The sequence below is a fragment of the Pithys albifrons genome, chromosome 24 (genome assembly GCF_047495875.1).
Source record: "Pithys albifrons albifrons isolate INPA30051 chromosome 24, PitAlb_v1, whole genome shotgun sequence".
Lineage (NCBI taxonomy): Eukaryota > Metazoa > Chordata > Aves > Passeriformes > Thamnophilidae > Pithys > Pithys albifrons.
The window spans coordinates 7,083,040-7,102,567 of NC_092481.1; the positions used below are offsets into that span (position 1 = coordinate 7,083,040).

Below are 19,528 nucleotides of genomic sequence, written 5' to 3' on the forward strand. Positions count from 1 at the left end.
CAATGACAAAATACTCAGAATCAGCTAAAATTATACCTATTTGCTTGAAAATGAGCCCTGGTGTGAGTTTTAGGTCAGGCTGTGCTCACCAGTGGATGCTTCTCATGGGCTCCTGACAGGGCTGAGATTGCCCTGGGCAGCTTTCCTGGGCTCTTTGTACAACTAAATTATTTATTTGCTCTGATTTTAAAAGGAAAAGGCCTGTCCTGGTTCTCAGCTCAGATACCCAAGGAACTTCACATCACTGAACAAATAATGAACCTGGCCAAGCCAGGAAAAAATCCCAACAAACCCACCAAAAGAAAGATCTGCTCCCTGCCAATGCACAGCTTCCCAAGAAAAGGCCTTGCTTCTTTGGCATCTAAATTCCACAAGAAATCCAGTTCAGAATGGGATCACAGCTCTGTGTGATGTGGTGCCTCAGGCTGAGGAAACACCCAGGGCTTCCCTCACTCTGGGATCTCTGTGGTTCAGGTCCTGCTGGAGGTGCCTTCAAGGGCTGCCTTCAGAAATTTGAGATTTAAACAACAGAAAAAAGGGAGCAAGGAAGAGAAAAGCCAGGCTGGTTTGAATGCCAGGAATCAGGTCTGAGTGTCTGTATCTCACTTTCTTCCAGTTTTAGGGCAATGCACAGTGGAAAACCATCAAGTGAATAAAAGCAACCCAGTGTTTCTCATGGAAAAGCAACACCCCTGACCTGGCAAACCCAAACTCCCCAATGCCACAAGTTTCTCCAAAGATCCCCAAACCACACACCAGACCCTCCTCTCTGTCCCAGCAGCCTCATCCCTCCTGCACATGCTCAAAACCACACATACCTTTCTCCCCAGTGCTGTAATTTCATAGAAAACCCCAAATCCATCATTTCCCACTGCTGTGGTCACCTCTATGGTGCACAGCCAGAGCTTCCCACCACAGGAACTGTAAATCCACATGACTATTCTGCTGTTCAAAGTGGGGTTTGGACATTAAACCCCTTCCTACAGGCGCATCACTTTGGGGTTTTTTCTTCATCACCCAAAGGGCTTCTTCATTTCCTGGTGTTTCTTCTCCTGATCATGTTCTCCTGGTTACACATCCCAGTAAAGGCCATCCCTCTGGGATGGGGATGGAGCTGGACCAGGCTGGCTGCCTGTAGGATGGACCTGCCTCCCCCTGCTGATGGAAAAGGACACTGCAAAGCCTGGGATGTGCCAAAAACACCTCCACGAGATCCTGCTGTGGAATAAGCATGAGAGATTCAGCTCAGCTCTTTCCCTGGCACAGGTTCCCTGGAGCCAGGATTTACATACAGGATTAATAAAGATGAGGGCAAAAGGAAAAAAGCAATTTTTGCTCAAAAACAAAGACCAGAGAGAATTCTCTCACACAGAGAGAATTCGACAGCCAGGTCCTCAGTACTTTTAAAACTAGGTTTTATTTTTACCAAACATAAACTCTTCCTGGTGCACGGCAGCAGGACCAGCCCTGCCCTGCTCGGGCAGCACAGGCTGGGAAGTGATTTATGCCAGAAATGTCAGACCCCACAGCACTGCCCGCAGGCACCTTCACTCCAGGCTTTGCAGGGCACTTTCCGTGGAAGCCACAGGCCTGGGCACTGCTGGGCAGTGGCTGAGGTGTCCCATCCCAGCTGGTTCCATCCCTCCTGGCCAGGCTGCCCCATCCAGCCCCTGCGAGAGCCGAGCTCACGGGCACTCCCCGCAGTCTGAGATGATCACCTTCTGCTTTGGCTTCCCATCTTTGGTGCCCTGAGCCTTGGAGAAAAGAGCAGCAGAATTCCAGGCACCCAGTCCCAGGGCAGGAAGAGGGTCAGCCCTGCCCTGAGCACTGGGCTGCTGGCACATACCTCGATCTCCCGCACCACGTCCATGCCCTCCGTCACCTCCCCGAACACCACGTGCTTCCCGTCCAGCCAGTCTGTTTTGTCACAGGTGATGAAGAACTGGGAGCCATTGGTGTTTGGGCCAGAGTTTGCCATCGACACCATCCCTGGGATCAAAGAGTGGAGTGTTATGGCTGGCAGGGAGTGATGGACTCCAGCACACGAGCTGCTACTTTGACCCAGACCCATTCCAGCAAAATGCTGCTGGATTTAGGATATCAAAATCTTGAATATCAAAATCCACAGCAGGTGCTGGAAACTAGTTATGCTGAGAAACACTTCCAAGCATGAAAGATGGAAAGGGGTAGAGGCTGCTCAGCTATTTTTAGCTGCAGTAACAGCAAAGACGTTTGTATGGAGATAAAACTGCATGTTTCTTCCTGCTTTTCATAGGCACACTGTGACATTCCTCGTTTAAAATCAAACAGGAAAGCAGCTTGGAGATTATTTTTTCATTATGTAATACTGGAAATTAACTGTGTGGATGGAGAGGGAATGAGGCACTTCTGCTTGGTGATACACAAGAGGCTGATCAGGGCAGATCACACCGTGGCAGAAGCATCTGGCCAATGTTGATTATAATTCAGGGCCACCGCTATCAACGTTGTCTGAGCTGAAAGAGCCCTAGTGTGACCACCACGTGATACCGAACTGTTTTCTCTCCAGCCCCTGGCTGGAGATGGGCTCTACCTGGCCCTGTGTGTTTGAGAATGAAGTTCTCATCATCAAACTTCTTCCCATAGATGGATTTGCCCCCGGTGCCGTTGTGGTTGGTGAAGTCGCCGGCCTGGCACATGAACTGGGGGATGACACGGTGGAAGCTGCTCCCTTTGAAGCCAAATCCTTTCTCGTGGGTGCAGAGGCAGCGGAAATTCTCTGTGCAGGGGCAGAGGGGAGAGAAGTGAGAGCTGTGACACTCCTGGGAGCCACCAAGGCAGGGAGGCTGAGCCCCCTCCCCACCTGCAGTCATGGGCACCACATCCGAGCGCAGCAGGATCCGCAGCCGCCCCGCGGGTTTGTTTCCAATCTTGATGTCCATGTAAACCTGAGGGTTGACTCGGGATTTCTTGGCAGGAGGCTCATCCTGGGCAGAAAAGAAGCAAAAGCAGGTTTTGATATTCCTCTGCTCTGCCTTGAGAGATGGTCAGCCTCGCACACTCAGCCTTTGGGATAGTGGGGATACAGATGGCTCTGATTGTTCTTCCTACCTCTTGCACCTCTGGTTTGGCAGATTCTGTTTCTCCCTCTTCTTTGTTCTCTTCCAAAGTCTTCCCTGAAAACTTCTTCAGCCACTCGTCATCTGACCAGACTGTGACAGCAAAAGGAAAGGTCAGAGCACAGGAATGGCTTAAGCTGAGCTTATGCACAAAGCTCTGAACATGCCCAGGGATGTTCTCCCCTCCCAGGCACCAACTCACCAGGCCTGGATGATCCCTCCTTGATCCGCATGGGTTTGGCCAAGTTCACCCGGATGGTCCTGCCAAAGAGCTCAGACTCGTTCTGCAGAGGGAAGAAAAGCACAGCAAAGTCCACCAAAAGGTATAAAATCATCGTGCCCCCCAAAATCCCCCCAGAGATCAGGGGAGGGCAGAGCTGGTGTTCTCTCTGTAGCCCAGAGCACACAGGGCAGCAGAGCACAGGTCTCCATGGTGAGCAGAAACAGGGTCCATACCATGTTGTCAATTGCTGCTGCTGCATCCTGCCAAAAAATCAAACCAAAATAATTATTACTCTTTTTTCTCTCCCTTTAAAAGCAAGGCTAAGCATAGATATGCCCCAGCACTTCATTATACAAAAAATTACTAAATTTTTCTAAACTTCATCTACCCCAGGGCTGCAGAGACTGATAGATCTGCAAGAGCTGTACCCAAACCAGGACCTGGGTCTCACCTTCCAGCAACCCAGTAAATTCATTTTATTTGAGCTGCTTTATTGCTGACACCAGCACTTGGAAGAGAATGAGAGATCTGCCTACGAAGCCCAGTGCAGATTATGAGAGGACAAATATCTGACAGCCCATGCTGCCCATGAAGCCAAGAACCCCACCCAGGGACAATGGCAGGGTCAGTTCAGGCTGGCAGCAGCTCTGCTCCAGCCCAAAAGAAAATGGGAAAAGTGGGAACTTGGCAAAGCAGAACAACATCTCCTGCTGCTGGAGAGAGACTCAGTGCTGTCGTGGGTAACCCCCACCTGCTTCCATGGGCTGTCTCCAACGAGAAGGGGATCTGTCCCAAAACTCCACGGGAGGAAAAGCCCCGAACAGCTCCAGCATTTGCCCCTTGCTCACCTCTGCCAGCTCAAACTCCACAAAGGCGAATCCTCGGTGCTTTTCTGGAGGGAGAGAAGCAAAGAGGTCGTGGGCAGTTTCCTGGGGGACCCGCAGCATCCCATCCCATCCCATCCCGTCCCATCCCACCCCACCCCTCACCGGCCGGGGATGCCCCGCCGTGCCCAGCGCCCCGCGCACTCACCCGTCTCGTAGTCCAGCGGGATCTGGATGTCGGTGATGTCTCCGAAGGGGATGAACGCGGCGTGCAGCACCTTCTCGTCCACCTCCTCGGCCAGCCCGCCTGCGGGGCGGGCAGCGCTCAGCGGGATCCCCGCCACCCCCCGGGCATCCCTGGCACCTCCGGGGGCACCTCCCGGCAGTCCCGGACACCCCAGGGTACCGCCGGCAGCCCCGGCCCCGCCACTCACCCACATACAGCACCCGCTTGGTGGCCGCCATGGCTGCCCCGGAACACCCGGCCCGGCTCGGCTCGGCCCGCCCCGGAACGGCGCGATGGCCCCGCCCCGAGCGCGGCACGGGCAGAGCCGGGAGCGCCGCGGGAGCGCAGGGAGCGTGATGGATTTACATAAGAAATGCTTTTCATTATCCCAAAGGATCACTCAAAATAGCTTGCAAAGCATTTATGGACTCCAGCGCCAAAATGCAGCCACTCTTAGTGTATAAAATAGCACCAGAACCATTAAACACCCAGCTGAAAACTTAAAAATATCAACAAAGGACAGCAGAGCTTTTCCTTAGCAGCAGACAACAAAAAGGACACCCAAACCTTCATATCCACTTAAAAATACCTCCCAAACCCTTCTCTTAGATCACTGCTTAGGGACATCACCCTTTCATACGTTGCCAGAGGCCCAATTTAAACACAGCTGCCCCAAAACAGACATCCCAAATTAACAAGCAGAGTAACTCAAATCTCACTTTACTGTATCCACTCTGAAAACTGCCCAGCCCAGTTAATTTCACGAAGCCATACCACATTTATTTATCAGAGAGAAATGACAATAAACACTGTGCAAGTTTATTATTCCTTTATTGATAAATGTTTCCCAAACTTTCCAAACTGGATTGTTCAATTAAACACAAACCACAAAAATACTTCCAGCCTAAAATCCTCAACGTCCTCCTTAGAAGACACAAGGGGTAGCCCTGCTCTGACAATGGAAAAGCTTGCAACCCCCATTCTGGTTCTGGAAACCTTGCACTTCAGAGTTGGCTTTTTAAATAAGATCTTCAAGATTAATTTACAAAATGCAATATAACTATGTGATAAGATGCACAGCATTGAGATCTGCAGGACAGTGAAGGATCTTCAAACACCTTGAGCTGATGTCCAGGAAGGGGCTATTTGGCTTCTTTGTATCCTAGAGGAGAAAGGGGAGAAAAGTTACTTACATGCAGCATCCCTGCATTGGGCCTCCAGACTGGGTTTGTCACTAACAATCAAGTTTTATCTACTCATTCTGGAAGCTTCTAAGTGAAGTTGAAGACCAAGACACTCACCAGTCATCCTGGTTCAAGAGGTAGCAGCAACCACACCCACCTTCTGGGCAGCTTCTTTCTTGGCTTGGTGAGCCTGCAACACGGCCACGGCCTCCTCCACCTCAGGGAGACAAAGCCAGTGAGACCTTCCCCAGAGAGCCCCCGAGAGCCCCCCACGGCCACCCCCCCAGAGACGCCCCCACGGCCACCCCCCCAGAGAGCCCCCCCACGGCCACCCCCCCAGAGAGCCCCCCACGGCCACCCCCCCCCCGAGAGCCCCCCACGGCCACCCCCCCAGAGACACCCCCACGGCCACCCCCCCCCAGAGCCCCCCACGGCCACCCCCCCCCCGAGAGCCCCCCACGGCCACCCCCCCCCCAGAGAGCCCCCCACGGCCACCCCCCCCCCCCAGAGAGCCCCCCACGGCCACCCCCCCCCCCCAGAGAGCCCCCCACGGCCACCCCCCTCGAGAGCCCCCCACGGCCACCCCCCCCCAGAGAGCCCCCCACGGCCACCCCCCCAGAGAGCCCCCCACGGCCACCCCCCCAGAGAGCCCCCCACGGCCACCCCCCCAGAGACACCCCCACGGCCACCCCCCTTGAGAGACCTCCACGGCCAGCCCCCCAGAGAGGCCCCCACGGCCAGCCCCCCAGAGAGGCCCCCACGGCCAGCCCCCCAGAGAGGCCCCCACGGCCACCCCCCCAGAGAGGCCCCCACGGCCACCCCCCCAGAGAGGCCCCCACGGCCACCCCCCCAGAGAGGCCCCCACGGCCACCCCCCCAGAGACACCCCCACGGCCACCCCCCCAGAGACACCCCCACGGCCACCCCCCCAGAGACACCCCCACGGCCACCCCCCCAGAGACACCCCCACGGCCACCCCCCCAGAGAGCCCCCCACGGCCACCCCCCCAGAGAGCCCCCCACGGCCACCCCAGAGAGCCCCCCACGGCTACCCCAGAGAGGAGCACACAGCTCACCTTTGAGCGGAGCGACTCTGGAGACTCCAGCATGTGCAGCAGCTCGGAGTTGTCAATCTCTAGCAGCATTCCTGTGATCTTCCCAGCAAGGCTGGGGTGCATAGCTTGGATCAGAGGGAACAAACGTTCTCCTGAGGGAAAAAGGAGTTCAGATGAGTCATTTCTGAGACCTGAGGGGATTTGCAAAGGAAAGTAATCTGTGAGCACTGGAGTTTCACTTACCCAGCATCTGTTTCTGCTCCTGGGGAGGGGCAGCAGCCAGCATGGAGGCTGTCAGTGGCTCCTGGCCCTGCACATGCACTGCAGGCTGAGGTGCCTACAGAGGACAGACATGAGGGTTCTGAGAAAGGTCACAGGCAGATTGCTTCATATTTAGACAACACTAAGATATTTCCTCCTAAAACACAAATTTGTCAAGCCTACAGCACACTCAAGTTCCAGAGCAGGACAGGTAAGGTGCCCTTGGTTCACAACACGCTCCCTGCAAGTCCTGAGCTCAAAACCCCAAAATGTCACACATGGGCACTGTAAATATCTTAAAAAACTGTATTAAACATTGCAAGGCATTGAGTAAAAGCAACATCCACACCTGCCTTTTTTACAATGCAGAGGTTTGTGGGAGAAGGAAACTGTGCTTTCAATGATACCCTGGTGAGGACTTGGCAAAGAGGAGAAAAAATGGTTGCAAAATGGGAACAAAGAACCAAGAAAAGTATCCTCACAGCAAATGAAGGTACAAAAGGGCTTGGGAGTACAGTACAGATGAACCAATGAGGGTGCCCCTGCCAAAGGCACAACTGCCAGGTTTTTAAATTCCAAGTTACGCCTGTCTGGGTTATAAAAGTAGCTTGAAGTTTCTATAAAAACACTTTATTTGCATATGAAACCTGACGCCTGAAGTAACTGCAGGGCCTGCCCAGCCCCAGCCCTGGTGGTACCTGCAGAGGCTGCACCCCTGGGTGTGGGCTGCGGACACTGGAGGCGTATTTGTAAGGAGGGACAGCTCTGGGAGCAGGAGCAGCTACAGGTGGACGGGGAGCCAAATTCTGTGCTGCTGTGCCAACACCTGCAAAGGAAGGAGGACAGAGTGACAAACACCTGCAGCAACATGCAAGCAAGTTGGGATGCCTGGTATTAACTGCTGACTACAAACCCTGCTCTGCACAGGAATAAAAACCTTTAGAAACCAGTTTTCAAAGTTCAACTTGCTCCTTTATTAGTGGGCTGTTCTCCCTACAACTAATCCATAGATTCTGCATCTTGTTTTTCAGCTGTTCACTAGAGTAAAATTATTTGGGATGCTCTATTCCCAAAGCAAAATCCATAACCTATGGAGACTTTTGTTGTTTTTTGAGTGCTAAGTGTTGCAGAGGTGTAAAGATGAGTCCCAAACCAGTGGAAAACAACACATCTGGACCTTCCACTGCTGTGCTGTAGCACCCACTGTGCCCAGACCTGCACTGCACAGCGAGGAACAGGAAAGACTGAAGTGCTGGCTCTGCCCCTTGTTCCCAGTGACCTTTATCTGACAACCATCTTTGGTAGCAGAAGCCAAGCCTCCATGGCATCCTCCTCTTCCCTGCAGGACAAGGGGAATGGCCTGGGAGCAGAGCCCTTACCAACTCTCTGGGCAGCAGCTGGGAGGCCACGGGAGGCCGGAGCGTTGGCAGGGGCCAGGTGGCGCAGGGCTGGCCGGGGCCCCGACTGGCGCATGGCATTTGGCATTCCCTGGAAGCCTAAGGGAAGAAACAAGGGAAAATCCTCGAAACAGAACCAACTGGCAAGTCAGAACAGTCAGCTACAGGAGTAGTGCACAAAAAGGAAAGCATGGATTGTTCCTGTTGGGAAGTACAGCCACCAAAAGGGTCATACAACCAAAACAGCCTCTGGCACGCTCACCTTGAGGTCTTCCCCCTTGCTGCCAGCGTGGGTTGGGTCTCATCTGTGTCATTTGGTTGGGTGCATAGTAAGTGGGTCTGCTCTGAGCCTGAAGAAAGATCAGGCAAGGTCAGAGGCAACATCTAAGTGAATCACAAACACTGTTTACAATATGTTTTGGCAATCGTTGCCAGGTCTCAATACTCAAGTCAGATTAAGAGAACAGGCAGCTGGCAAGTCCCAGAATTAACCCCACTGACTGCACCCCTCATTAGGAGTTATTTGCTTATAGAGGCTCAATGAGACTAATGCAGCTGAACCAACAAACCTCTGAGACAGGTTAAAGAACCCACACTGGCTGAGCTCACCTGGGGCACAGCAGGCATGAAATAGCCACCAGCAGCAGGCTGGAACTGGTTGATGATCGTGTTGGCAGGCAAGGCTCTCATCCCAGCGATGCGCTGCATGTACTGGTTCGTTAGATGGGCCTTTCTCTCCTCTTTCCTTTGGGCCAGGGCAACATACAGTGGCTTGGAGCCCACGATCCGCCCGTTCATCTCTGTCACAGCTTTCGTAGCTTCCTCTGGAGAGGAAAAGCAGACAAAGCCAAACCCTTTGCTCCGTCCATCTTCCAGCATCACCTGCAGTAAAGATCAATTGCTAGTGGAGTACCAGCACCACAACTCAGCCTAAGAATCCCCCTGTTTTGAATTTCAGGCAGATAGGACATAACTGTTGCAGAGGTGTAGAGGCAGGTACTCAGTGAAGAGTCACTTGTCTGGATTTGCTCTGCTTTGCTGTCAGCACCATGTGTCCCCAGGCCCACACTGCACAGTAAGGAATGGGAAAGATTTGGTGCAGCTTTAAATGCCATTTCCTGACCACTGGGAGTCACTTAAACAAGCAAGTTTGCCAACTCCTGTCTCCTCTTTTGATAAGGGGACAAAGTTTTCAGTGAAATCCCACCAATATCCAAAGAAATCTGCTTATTTACTAGTCCCAGATGTTTTCAGACCCACAAAGACCAGAGGACAAGAACTGCCCTTTAACCCCATGTCAGACAACAGTTCCCACTTCAGCCTTTAAAATTCTAATACCCCCAAACCCGACAATACCTTGGCACTCGTTATTGACCCAAAAGGTGAGAACTCCTTCCTCAGTTTTTCATCATCTATAGTGTCATCTAGGTTTTTAATGTATAGGTTAACACCCTGGAAGGGAGAGAACAGTAAAACATTCACAATATTAGGGAAAATCTTAAGCACATCAACAGTTATCCATCTGCCAGAGGTGTAATTTATCTGAACACTCTTAATTTAGCATCCTGTTCCTTTCATACCACCCAAAGCTGAAGGTGTGATAAATGTTGCAGAAGTGTAGAGGCAAGTCCCACTGTGGTGAAAGGGAGCTTGCCTGGATTTCCTCTGCATTCCTGTTGCATCCTGTATCCCCAGTCCAGCACTGCACCTCCAGGAGTGGGGAAGTTTGGGATGCGACCTCTGACACGACCCAGTTCTGCCATAAATTAGAGACACCAGTGCAGAGTTATGCTGCCTCTTCCCATCCCTCCAGGTATCTCCATCTGACACTCAAGAAGACTGCATGCCTGTTTTCTCAGCCCTCCTAAAGCCTTTCACTGCCAAGACTGTTGACCCTTTGCCACCAAATTCCACAGAGGAGTGGAAGTTTTTAAGTCCCAGGATCTCTCACAGGACAATGACTACTTTGTCAATTCCTTTTGAGTCCCACAATAGGTTGAAAACGGTGCTAAAAATCAGAAAAGGCACAGACTAATCACCTGGTAGCGACTGAGTCTCTCCTGTTTTAGCTGTTCAAACCTCCGTTTCAGCTCTGCCTGGCGCTCAGCCTTCTTCTGTGCTCGGCCCACAAAGAGCATCTTCCCATTGATATCCTTCCCGTTCATTTCTTCCACTGCCTGCACAGAGGGTTCAAGAGGAAACTCTCAGCTGCTGAAGCAAGACAGCACCTGATCCTGACAGGAACAGGAGTGCCCAAAGCTCACGTTGTATCCCTGCCTGTCAGTCAATAAATCAAACTTTGCACATTACCTCTGCACCATTCCTGTGTAACCACAGGCTAATTAAAGACAAACTGAAGTTATCAGGACAGATCACGCTGACATAACACGGTTGTGAATTTATCCCCACCCCTCTGCAATTAACACTAAATTTTAACAAGCACACTGCTTAGAGAAGATGATTTTTAAGTAATGCTCTCACTCTAGAAACCTTCCTCCTCCTTAAGCCCTGCACTGTAGCATTTCTCCAGCAATTAACATTCTCCATTATACCACTGCACTCTGTGGATCTAGGAAACTGGAGAAATGCCAAGTTACCCTTGAATGTCAAGCTAATAAAGTGCAAAAGGTTTCTAAGTTCCCACATCTAGAAGCAGTTATGCCTGAGGCAGGATTTTCTTCCTTTTCAGAAACAGGTTCCCATGACAAACCAAGTTTTCATTCACTGAAGATACACAAACAACAAAAACTGGTCCTACCTTGTTAGCTTCTTCATGCTTTTCAAAGCTTACAAAGCCAAAGCCTTTGGATTTTCCAGTGGGGTCTGTCATCACTTTAACACTCAGTGTTTTACCTGTTACCAAGGGACAGGGTTAGTAAAACATCCTAAGTCTACTTCAAGATTACTAAACTCCATAAAATAACCCCAGCCCTCAGCCCCTGCCTCCTGTCCAACACTTGGCACTACTCCCACAGCTCAGCCTCACAGAGACCCAGGCAGAGCTACACAGATGGCAGCAGCACTCAAACTACCACAGTTCATGAAATTCACAGCCTTATTAAAAGTATTTCTGTGTTTACCATATTTGCCAAACAGCTCCTTTAGTCTTTCATCATCCATGTCATCCCCGAAGTTTTTAATATAAACATTGGTGAATTCCTTTGCCTTGGCTCCCAGCTCAGCCTCTCGCTCCTTACGAGACTTGAATCTCCCAACAAATCTGTAAGAAAGAACGAAAATCCCAATAAACAGATCGTTCTCAAGAGTGGAAAAACAATGTGTGACTTGTGGTGAGGCAAAAAAATGAGTGTGTAGTAGGAGCTGGGAATGGGGACAAGAAAGGGTGACAGCAGAGGACAACAAACAGGCCACAGACCAACCAGAAAAATCACCTGTCCTGTGGTCAGCCAAGGACAGCCACTGCTCTGCAGTGCAGAGTCCTGTCCACAGAACCCACCCCGCCCACTAGCAGAGTGGCAAATCAAGGCTTGGTCAGGGAAACCCACCAGTCCTGGAATGGAGGGGTAGCAGGCCATGGCTTGGGCAGGGTCACTCACCAGCCCTGTAGTGGAGAGGTAGCAGGCCAAGGCTTGGGCCAGGAGAACCAGTGCCTTGTGTGTCCCTGTTAATACCGAGATGCCTCCCGGAGCATTGGGCGCTGCTGCTGCCGCTGTGACACTCACACTTTGCGGTCGTTGAGCAGCATGCCGTTCATCTTCTCGATGGCCCTATCGGCAGCATCCTGGGTCTCAAAGTGCACAAAGGCGTAGCCCTTAGAGCCATTCTCATCACACACCACCTGCACACGGGGGAGAAAGGCAAACATCAGCTCTCTGAGCACGCTGTGTCCTCTGACATGCTCAGAGAAAATATCTTGCTGCAAACAGTCAGCACGACAAAGACACTGCCTGTGTTTCAGACTTCATGAGCAGATCTGACACACCTGCAGCTTTTGGCCAGCTCTGCCTTTCACACTCTGCTCCTCCCCTGGTGAAAGGTGCCCCTTTCACCTCCTACACTGAATTGTCTGATCCCATCCCTGTCACAACAGAACTGGACAAAGTGACCACATCTCACCTTGCAGGACAAGATGTTTCCAAACGCTGAGAATGTGTCATAAAGTGCCTTGTTATCAATGGATTTGTCGAGATTCTTGATGAAGACATTGCCAACCCCTGACTTCCTCAAGGAAGGGTCCCTCTGAGACCACATGATGCGAATGGGTTTTCCTTTGATCACATCAAAATTCATGGTATCCAGAGCTCGCTCAGCTGCAAGAGAAGCCAATAACAGATTTCTGTGGTTAGTTCAAGAATAAAGATTTCCATCAGTAGGTGATCACTTGCTCTGAACTTTACCCATCTCATGGAGACATCTGGGGAATTACCCCGGGTGACCAACGACTTTTAACTCAATGTTTCAAAGGAGACCTTGCACCACAGTCACTGGACATATTAAGTATGTAAAAGGTTTCAAAGACTATTCAAATTTACATTATAGCAATATTGTAACCAGCCCAGTAAAATGGATGTCAAAGTGCTGGGGGTCTATTAGCTATATTTTTTATTATTATAAAGGCAAATTGCTCATCAAAAGGAGAAAAGGAAATTCAACAAAACCCTGTTAAATAATGGAAGTGACAAAACTGACTGGCTGTTTTGCTTTTCATAAAACTCATATCTACCCATACTCATTTCTATTCAGAGAAAAGGATCATCTCCCTCTCAGGTCAGGGAAAATGTGCATGAACACGTGGCTGGCTGGGAGGACAACATGAGTCAGCTTCTGTAACTGCTGGGGCCAAAAAATGATTCCCAAGTTGCTCAAGCTAAAGATGACAGCAAGAGTTGAAAACATTCTGGGAAAAGAAGTCCATACACCCAATGTGATTAAAGAGAAGTGTTTATCTGAACTCTCAAACCCCAGCACTGTCATTCTAACCTACACTCAAACCCCCTTCCGTGGTGCTATTTCTGCTGCCTACTGGTGTATTAAAAGGATCATTACGTACACACATCAGGATCCTGTTCATAAAATTGACATGCTTGGACTGTTCTGGGCCAGAAAACACTCCCAGCATGGAGTGAGTGAGAAAAAGAAAGACTGTCAATTCCCAGCATGAAGCAGGGAAAGAGATGGAAAGACATGCATTAAAATCAGGCAGGATTAGCAGGGCAGAATCCAGGTTTTCCAAATTTGTCTGGCTCAGTTCTCCCAGTCCACCTTCATCCTATACAACTTGCTGATTAGATACTAGGAGAAAATTCAATTCAACCAGTTTTTTTCATGTGACTATGTTGTACAGAGCAACTACTCAGCATGTCCCAAAACTGCCTCCAGGAATTCCAGGGGGACATTGCCTACCAAAGCCTCCTGCACTCCTTTCCCCCTTCAACTACTGCACAGAAATGTCTCAGATTTTTTCATGTGCTTTGAAATGTTTTTGTTGTTGTTGTTGCTTTTTAAACTGAAGTGGGACCATCACTGTTTTTCCTCAGTCCTTCACACAAATCCAGCTGACAACAAGCTCTGCTGTACTTCATTCCTGAAGTAGTCAGGCTTGAAAAACAATAATAATTTAAGGATTGTACCGGCTCTGTTTAGTCAAAGGTGTTAAATGCAATTAACTAAAATGATTTCTCATCTGCCACCCCAAGGCCATGCAAGCAGGGTGTTCCTGCAGCCATTCCTGGCAGGCAGCTCAGCAGCCGACCTGGTGCAGTTTGTCAAATTTGGCAGTGTTTATTTATAGCAGGCAGAGCTCCTGCACAAGTATGTGTTGGCAAGGACACAACCTGGTTGTATATACCATTTGCAGCAGAAACAGAGTCCTGCTGAAAGCTGACAAGCAGATGCAGCAGTGGCACAAAACCAGAGGGAACTGTGAGGAGCCCTCGAGATCCAGGCGAGTCAGGAACTTACCCCCAGACCTTTCAAGCTCCCCAACATGTAACACCTAAGCAGATACTATTGCACTGCTCTTTCTATAGGTGGCTACTGTTCCAGTCTGTTATTACACTCTGCTTGAAACTCACTCACACTTGGTGAGAGCAGTGAAAGCCCTCCATGGGTTCCCTGATGAGGGAGATGTGCCATCCCCAGGTGGAAATGCAATCCCTTTCCACCACGACCTCAGAAAACCTGTAAAGGAGTCCTGTGAATGACTCACACTCAGATATCTGATTCATTTCCTTAATCTGAGCAAACACCTTCTCATTTTCTTCTATTTAAGCCACAAAGCTTCAGCTATTTCAGTTCCTGTATCTGTTTCTCTCCCACTGGTTCCTGTCATCCTTCCAGCAGACTCAACTGCAACTCATGTTGAGCATTACACACACTCTTAACCCCTTTCAGGCTTTCCATTCCTCTTCCACGGCCCTCTGGGTAAGGAGGCACATGAACACTCAGTGCAGTTTGCCTCGGGCCTCAAAGTAATTACCCTCCCTTACAGAGCTAACACAATGCTGGAATCAGTGGCTGTGGCTGAGCAGCACCAGGACAGACAACCACACACATCAAGATTCACCCAGGAGAAACTCCACACAACTTCTGTTCTAACAGACAAACCCCGGGGCTCTCACTCAGGTCACCAAGCAAAAAAGACTGACAACATGAGCACCCAGCACACATTTAACCACTTATTTTTTAAAAAAGAAAGGCTGCACACAGGACAGACTTAAACCCCCAATCACTGAAACTACAACAAAAGGCTGCTGCAATGAAACATTATGTCAGCACCCACTTTTCCTTTCAACTCCACACTTGTATTTATACACAGGTCTTCCTTTACACTGTCTTCAAGGAAGAGAAGAGTCAAAATGTTCATCTATACTCTTCTACACCTTGTTTCTTTAGGGACACTTTATCTATTTCCAACTCTGGGCTCCCTCTTGGCTGGGGAAACATTCTGTTTTCTCTGCTTTCAGAACATCTTATCTCTGTAGCCATATTAAAGTTTCTCTGCTTCGTTACCTGAGCTGTCATGTCAAGGCTGCCAATGTTAGGAAACCTTGGAGTGGAATCAAATTGCACAAAGAGCACATGAAAAAGGAAATTCAGCTGTTCTTTCAGATTAAATCAGTTTGTTTTCTTTTCCTTCTTCACAGTCAGAAAGAATAAATATTAACAACCACAGCTGAGCCTGAACTAGCCAGAACTTTGAAGTGTTTCCTTACTCTGCCTATCACAGTGTGACAGGCTCAGCAATCAGCATTCCCTGGTTACTACAGCCAAGCACTGCAATCAAAAACAGCAGAGCTCATTTTCCCAAAAATAACTGCTCTGCAGCAGACTGGCAGTTACACAGAGCATGTCCAGCAAGCAGCTACTTCCACAGTCAAGCAGGGCTCCACCACCTAAAAAATGTAAAGAAAAACACAAGCTGTGACCCAGTTCAGACACAGAACTGTGTGAGTGCAGAGCAGGGTGTGAGAGTGGGAGCTCCTCATGGTTAATGCAACAGGGGAGGGCTCTGGCTCCTTGACTTGCTCTGTATCCTTAAGGACAGAGCCCTCACTCACAGAGAAGAGTCAGGGAAACTACGAGGTACCAACCCCTTTTAACACCTCCTGCCACTTCAAACACACAGTGGGTCCACAAGAACTTCTCTAAAGGTTTGCAGAGCACAAAACTTGCTGATTAAGTGGTGGTGTGTAGCACCCACTCTCACTCACAGATCAAAGCAGATCCCTACAGGGCTCCAGAACACTTCCCATGTTTTCACAGTCAGTGCAATGAAGCCCAAATGCATTTCTGGTTCTGCATTCCTGGAAGAAAACACAGATCCTCCTGCACACAGAGCTTTGTCCTGACACCCTGAAAACATCCCCAATTTCTGCATTTCACAATAAAAACCATATTCTTCCTATGTAAGTGTGCTTTGGAAGGACTGCTTTATGCTCTGCTGCACTGCATGTACTACAGCAGCTGGGGGGTTTATTCATGCAGAGTTTGCCAAACAGAAGAAATCTGGAGCATTTCAGAGGAGTTTTCACGAGGGCAGGAGGAGTTTCAGCTCTTCATGAAGCAGGAGGAGTTTGACCATTTCTCTGTCCCAGTCTTAACTCAATTAGGTTTAAATCACTTGACCTTCTAAGACCAACTAGTAACAAGACACCACTTACTTGGTTTAAGTATCACTTCAAGCACTGGAGCTTCCTCAAATGTCTGTCTCCCCAGGAGCCCAGAATGGTGCAACCTCCCTCCAAATTCCTGCCTATTTATTACCATAAAAGATTACCTTGGAAATCAAAGCCACCTATTTGTACAAAGTGCAGAATTTTTCTCCTGAAGCAAGTACATGTGAGCAGCCACTCTTCCTTCTTACATCATCACTCCACGTGTTTGAACAGCTTTTCTCATCTTTAAGAGAACTTTATTTTTGCACCACATCTCCCCAGCACTTACCCAATCCAAGCTCTGAGTTCTCAGCTTTATTTCTGCTGCTTGTTTTTATTTCTCCTGCCCTGCATGGCCCAGGCAAAGGCACATGAGCTGGGATAACTGTCCCTTTGCTTTTCCAGCACATGAATGTACCAAGGTGGGTCTGTCTAACAGGGACTCGGAGCACACAGGCTGATCAGAGCAGGACAAGACCATGTACAGGCTCTCAGGATCTTTCCTCCTCACTGAGAAGTTTTAAAACACATAAATACACTGCTTAGTCTGCATAAAAAGCACTTCTGAGAGTTCCAGAGGAGGAATCAAGCAGTGGGGTGCAAGTCAGCTTTTTATCAGCCTGGCAAGAGAAAGAATCAGAAGTGCTCACTCAAATCAGTCTGTATTCCAAGGAAAGGACACACAGAAGTTACTCTGACCAGGAACAGAAGGAAAGCTCTGTAAAAACGTAAAGCAGCAAAACCTACTACAGGCTAAAGGCAACTTTCCTTGCTGCTCAAGTCTGTGATGTTGTGAACTGATTCTGAATTCCAGAGAAAAGTTCATTCTCACCCATCCTTTGGATGCCTCTATCACATGTTGCTACATCACAGCACGGAGCAATAAACTTGCATTAGTCAGCAAGCAAAGCTCTCAAAACTGGGGCAGAAAACGGTGACCCATTTTCCTTCCAGAAAAGACACGTTCTGAAATGACCTCTCCTGCCCCATCTTTCACATGCTGCTTCAGCTCTGGAATTCCTACTTGTAGGAAACAAACCCAAGTGTGAAAAAAGAAGAGTCTAGCAAGGGCAAATTTAACCTGGCTGCTGCATGTGAGACAACCTGGTTTCCCATGGATTGAACATTGCATGTTCTTTCCATTTAAAGCAAGAACATCACTCCCAAACTGGGAGACATCCAGCTGCTTGCACAAACACAGGAGCCAAACAGATCTCCCAAACATTAAATTGGAGTGAGTGGAACAGTTAGAAGGTAAGCAGTTAACAGAGCATTCAACCAGGGCTGGCTACTCTACATTTCTGCTGCTAGGACTGACTCCAAAAATACCCAAATAGCCCAAAACTACACCAGAATGAAGAGGATTATTTTCTTACGTGAGGAACAAACACACATCTCCAAAATTTAATACCAGTGCAAGAAATAGGTTTGCCTATCAGAGATGTTACTGAGATGTGCATTTGCAGAGTATTTTGTAGACATCAAGCAGTAAATATCCCAGTTTCAATCACTGGAAAGGAATTACTTACCCTGCAACTTCATTTTGGTGGGCAATGCACACCACCAGCAGTGTGAGTTAGTGGGGAAAAAGGAACAAAAGCCAGGAATAACGAATGGCTGTGGCTGCAACTGGCACTTACCATCTGCCGGCTGCTGGAAGTTGACATAGGCATAGCCGAGGGAGCGGCGGGTGATCATGTCCCTGCAGACCCGAATGGAGAGCACGGGCCCGGCGGGGCTGAACTTCTCGTAGAGCATGGCCTCGGTGATGTCGGGGTGCAGGTCCCCCACGTACAGCGAGGCCATGGGGTAACTGCTGGCGGCCGTGTTCATCTTCCCCGGCGCTCACCGAGGGGGGTTATCTCTCTCGGGGGGTCGGGAAGTCACGCTTCTTATAAATATGTAATCTGGGGGCAACACTCCAACTCTTATTTAAAAGCCTGCCTAAGCTGGGGCCTGCACACACCGCGTGGGGCAGGGGATGGGGGCGAGGGGGGCAGCAAGGCGGCTGAAGGGGGTTCGCCAAGCCTGAAAACCAGAAAAAAACACCCCCAAGTTCAGCCTCCTGGAGAGCAGCGATGGGATACGACGCCAAACTTCATTCGCCGGCCCCCGAGCGCTTCTCCCGTCAGCTCTGAGGCAAAACGCTCTCCAGGTCCTAAAAACCACGTGCCTTATTATTCGCTTGGATTTGGCCCAAATCCTGCAGAGCGGCGGCCGTGGGGCTTTCTGAGGGGGAGAAAAAAAACAAACAAAAATAAACCTCTGAGACGTATTTATATCAACATTTCCTTTAAAATTAGGTGTCCTCTAGCAGGTTTAGAGATATTATGGTGTATATATATATTTTTATGTGGCTGCGGCGTGGCCAAACCCCACACGCGGCGGCGGCCTGAGGGCGGACAGGGAGCGCCCGCGGCCGCGCTCGCCGCTCGCACTGCGCCCCCCTCAACCCTCCCCTCCGGTACAGGGCCCGATACCGACTCACGCGCGGCGGCCGTGACGGAAAGCGGAGGCGGCGGCAGAAAGAGGAGGCGGCGGCGGCGGCGGGCGGGCCTTTATAGCGGCCCCGGCGGCGCGTGTGGGCCGCGGAGCCGCGCGGAGCAGGCGGCGGGGCCCGGCCCGGCCAGAGCGCCCCTCCCGCCATGGCCGCCGCCGCAGCGCCCCCTGCCGGCGGGAGGACCGCCCACCCTCAGCCGCGCCCGCCATTTTGGGGCCGCTGTGGAAAGTAATTTACTGCTTTCACAGCAAATTTACTGATTTTTTTTTAACTAATTTTCCACCCTGACAAGGGGTTTGATACAGGGATCCCTCAAGAAAATGGATGGTATCCCTTCTCCATAAAACCATATGGTCTTTATATTAATTTTTGATTTTAGCTTGTAGCCAAGTCTGTCAGTTATAGTTCTCTTCAGAGCATGATTTTTCCTCAAATAAGTGTGAGTTCCTGTGGCAGCCCCGGCCCTGCACCAGCACACATCGGGGGCTGCCCTGGAGAGGGACCTTGTGGAAGGGGCTCAGTCCCTGTCCCAGGGGTGAGGGTTGAACAACTCCCAATGCAAAAGAAAGGATTCCCCACGAACCCTCCGCAGGAGAGGATTCGCCCCCCTGAGGTGTCCCATGGCTTCGCACTCACGAGATCCAG

At 50.1% G+C, this 19,528-nt stretch overlaps 2 protein-coding genes and 3 non-coding genes across 6 annotated transcripts; all 5 read right to left on the reverse strand.

The window, feature by feature from the left end:
• Positions 1 to 1,398: 1,398 nt before the first annotated feature.
• Positions 1,399 to 4,648, reverse strand: PPIE (peptidylprolyl isomerase E). The gene is made up of 10 exons (XM_071576786.1): positions 4,580 to 4,648; positions 4,354 to 4,452; positions 4,170 to 4,213; positions 3,555 to 3,581; positions 3,301 to 3,382; positions 3,091 to 3,191; positions 2,843 to 2,966; positions 2,573 to 2,758; positions 1,847 to 1,989; positions 1,399 to 1,754 (listed from the first exon to the last, which is right to left on the reverse strand). Exons 1-10 carry the CDS (start codon positions 4,608 to 4,610, stop codon positions 1,686 to 1,688), a joined length of 906 nt encoding a protein of 301 aa, XP_071432887.1. The 5' UTR covers positions 4,611 to 4,648; the 3' UTR covers positions 1,399 to 1,685.
• A 774-nt stretch (positions 4,649 to 5,422) lies between these two features.
• PABPC4 (poly(A) binding protein cytoplasmic 4) lies at positions 5,423 to 18,989 on the reverse strand. 2 transcript variants are annotated; one of them, XM_071576810.1, is made up of 16 exons: positions 18,872 to 18,989; positions 18,024 to 18,612; positions 12,344 to 12,537; positions 11,950 to 12,065; positions 11,347 to 11,486; positions 11,025 to 11,119; positions 10,306 to 10,443; positions 9,623 to 9,718; positions 8,876 to 9,148; positions 8,529 to 8,616; positions 8,249 to 8,365; positions 7,568 to 7,695; positions 6,852 to 6,945; positions 6,630 to 6,760; positions 5,673 to 5,772; positions 5,423 to 5,533 (listed from the first exon to the last, which is right to left on the reverse strand). In XM_071576810.1, exons 2-15 carry the CDS (start codon positions 18,214 to 18,216, stop codon positions 5,686 to 5,688), a joined length of 1,890 nt encoding a protein of 629 aa, XP_071432911.1. In that variant the 5' UTR covers positions 18,217 to 18,612; positions 18,872 to 18,989; the 3' UTR covers positions 5,423 to 5,533; positions 5,673 to 5,685. The 2 variants fall into 2 exon arrangements, with proteins under 2 accessions (XP_071432911.1, XP_071432912.1); XM_071576811.1 differs by lacking the exons at positions 5,423 to 5,533; positions 5,673 to 5,772; positions 6,630 to 6,760; ... (2 more) ...; positions 8,249 to 8,365; positions 8,529 to 8,616 and having other exon boundaries at positions 8,971 to 9,090.
• LOC139682556 (small nucleolar RNA SNORA55) lies at positions 7,989 to 8,122 on the reverse strand. Its single transcript, XR_011699655.1, has one exon. It is a non-coding gene; the product is annotated as a small nucleolar RNA SNORA55 (small nucleolar RNA).
• On the reverse strand, positions 9,238 to 9,366 carry LOC139682555 (small nucleolar RNA SNORA55). The gene has a single exon (XR_011699654.1). It is a non-coding gene; the product is annotated as a small nucleolar RNA SNORA55 (small nucleolar RNA).
• LOC139682554 (small nucleolar RNA SNORA55) lies at positions 9,869 to 10,001 on the reverse strand. The gene has a single exon (XR_011699653.1). It is a non-coding gene; the product is annotated as a small nucleolar RNA SNORA55 (small nucleolar RNA).
• Positions 18,990 to 19,528: the final 539 nt, after the last annotated feature.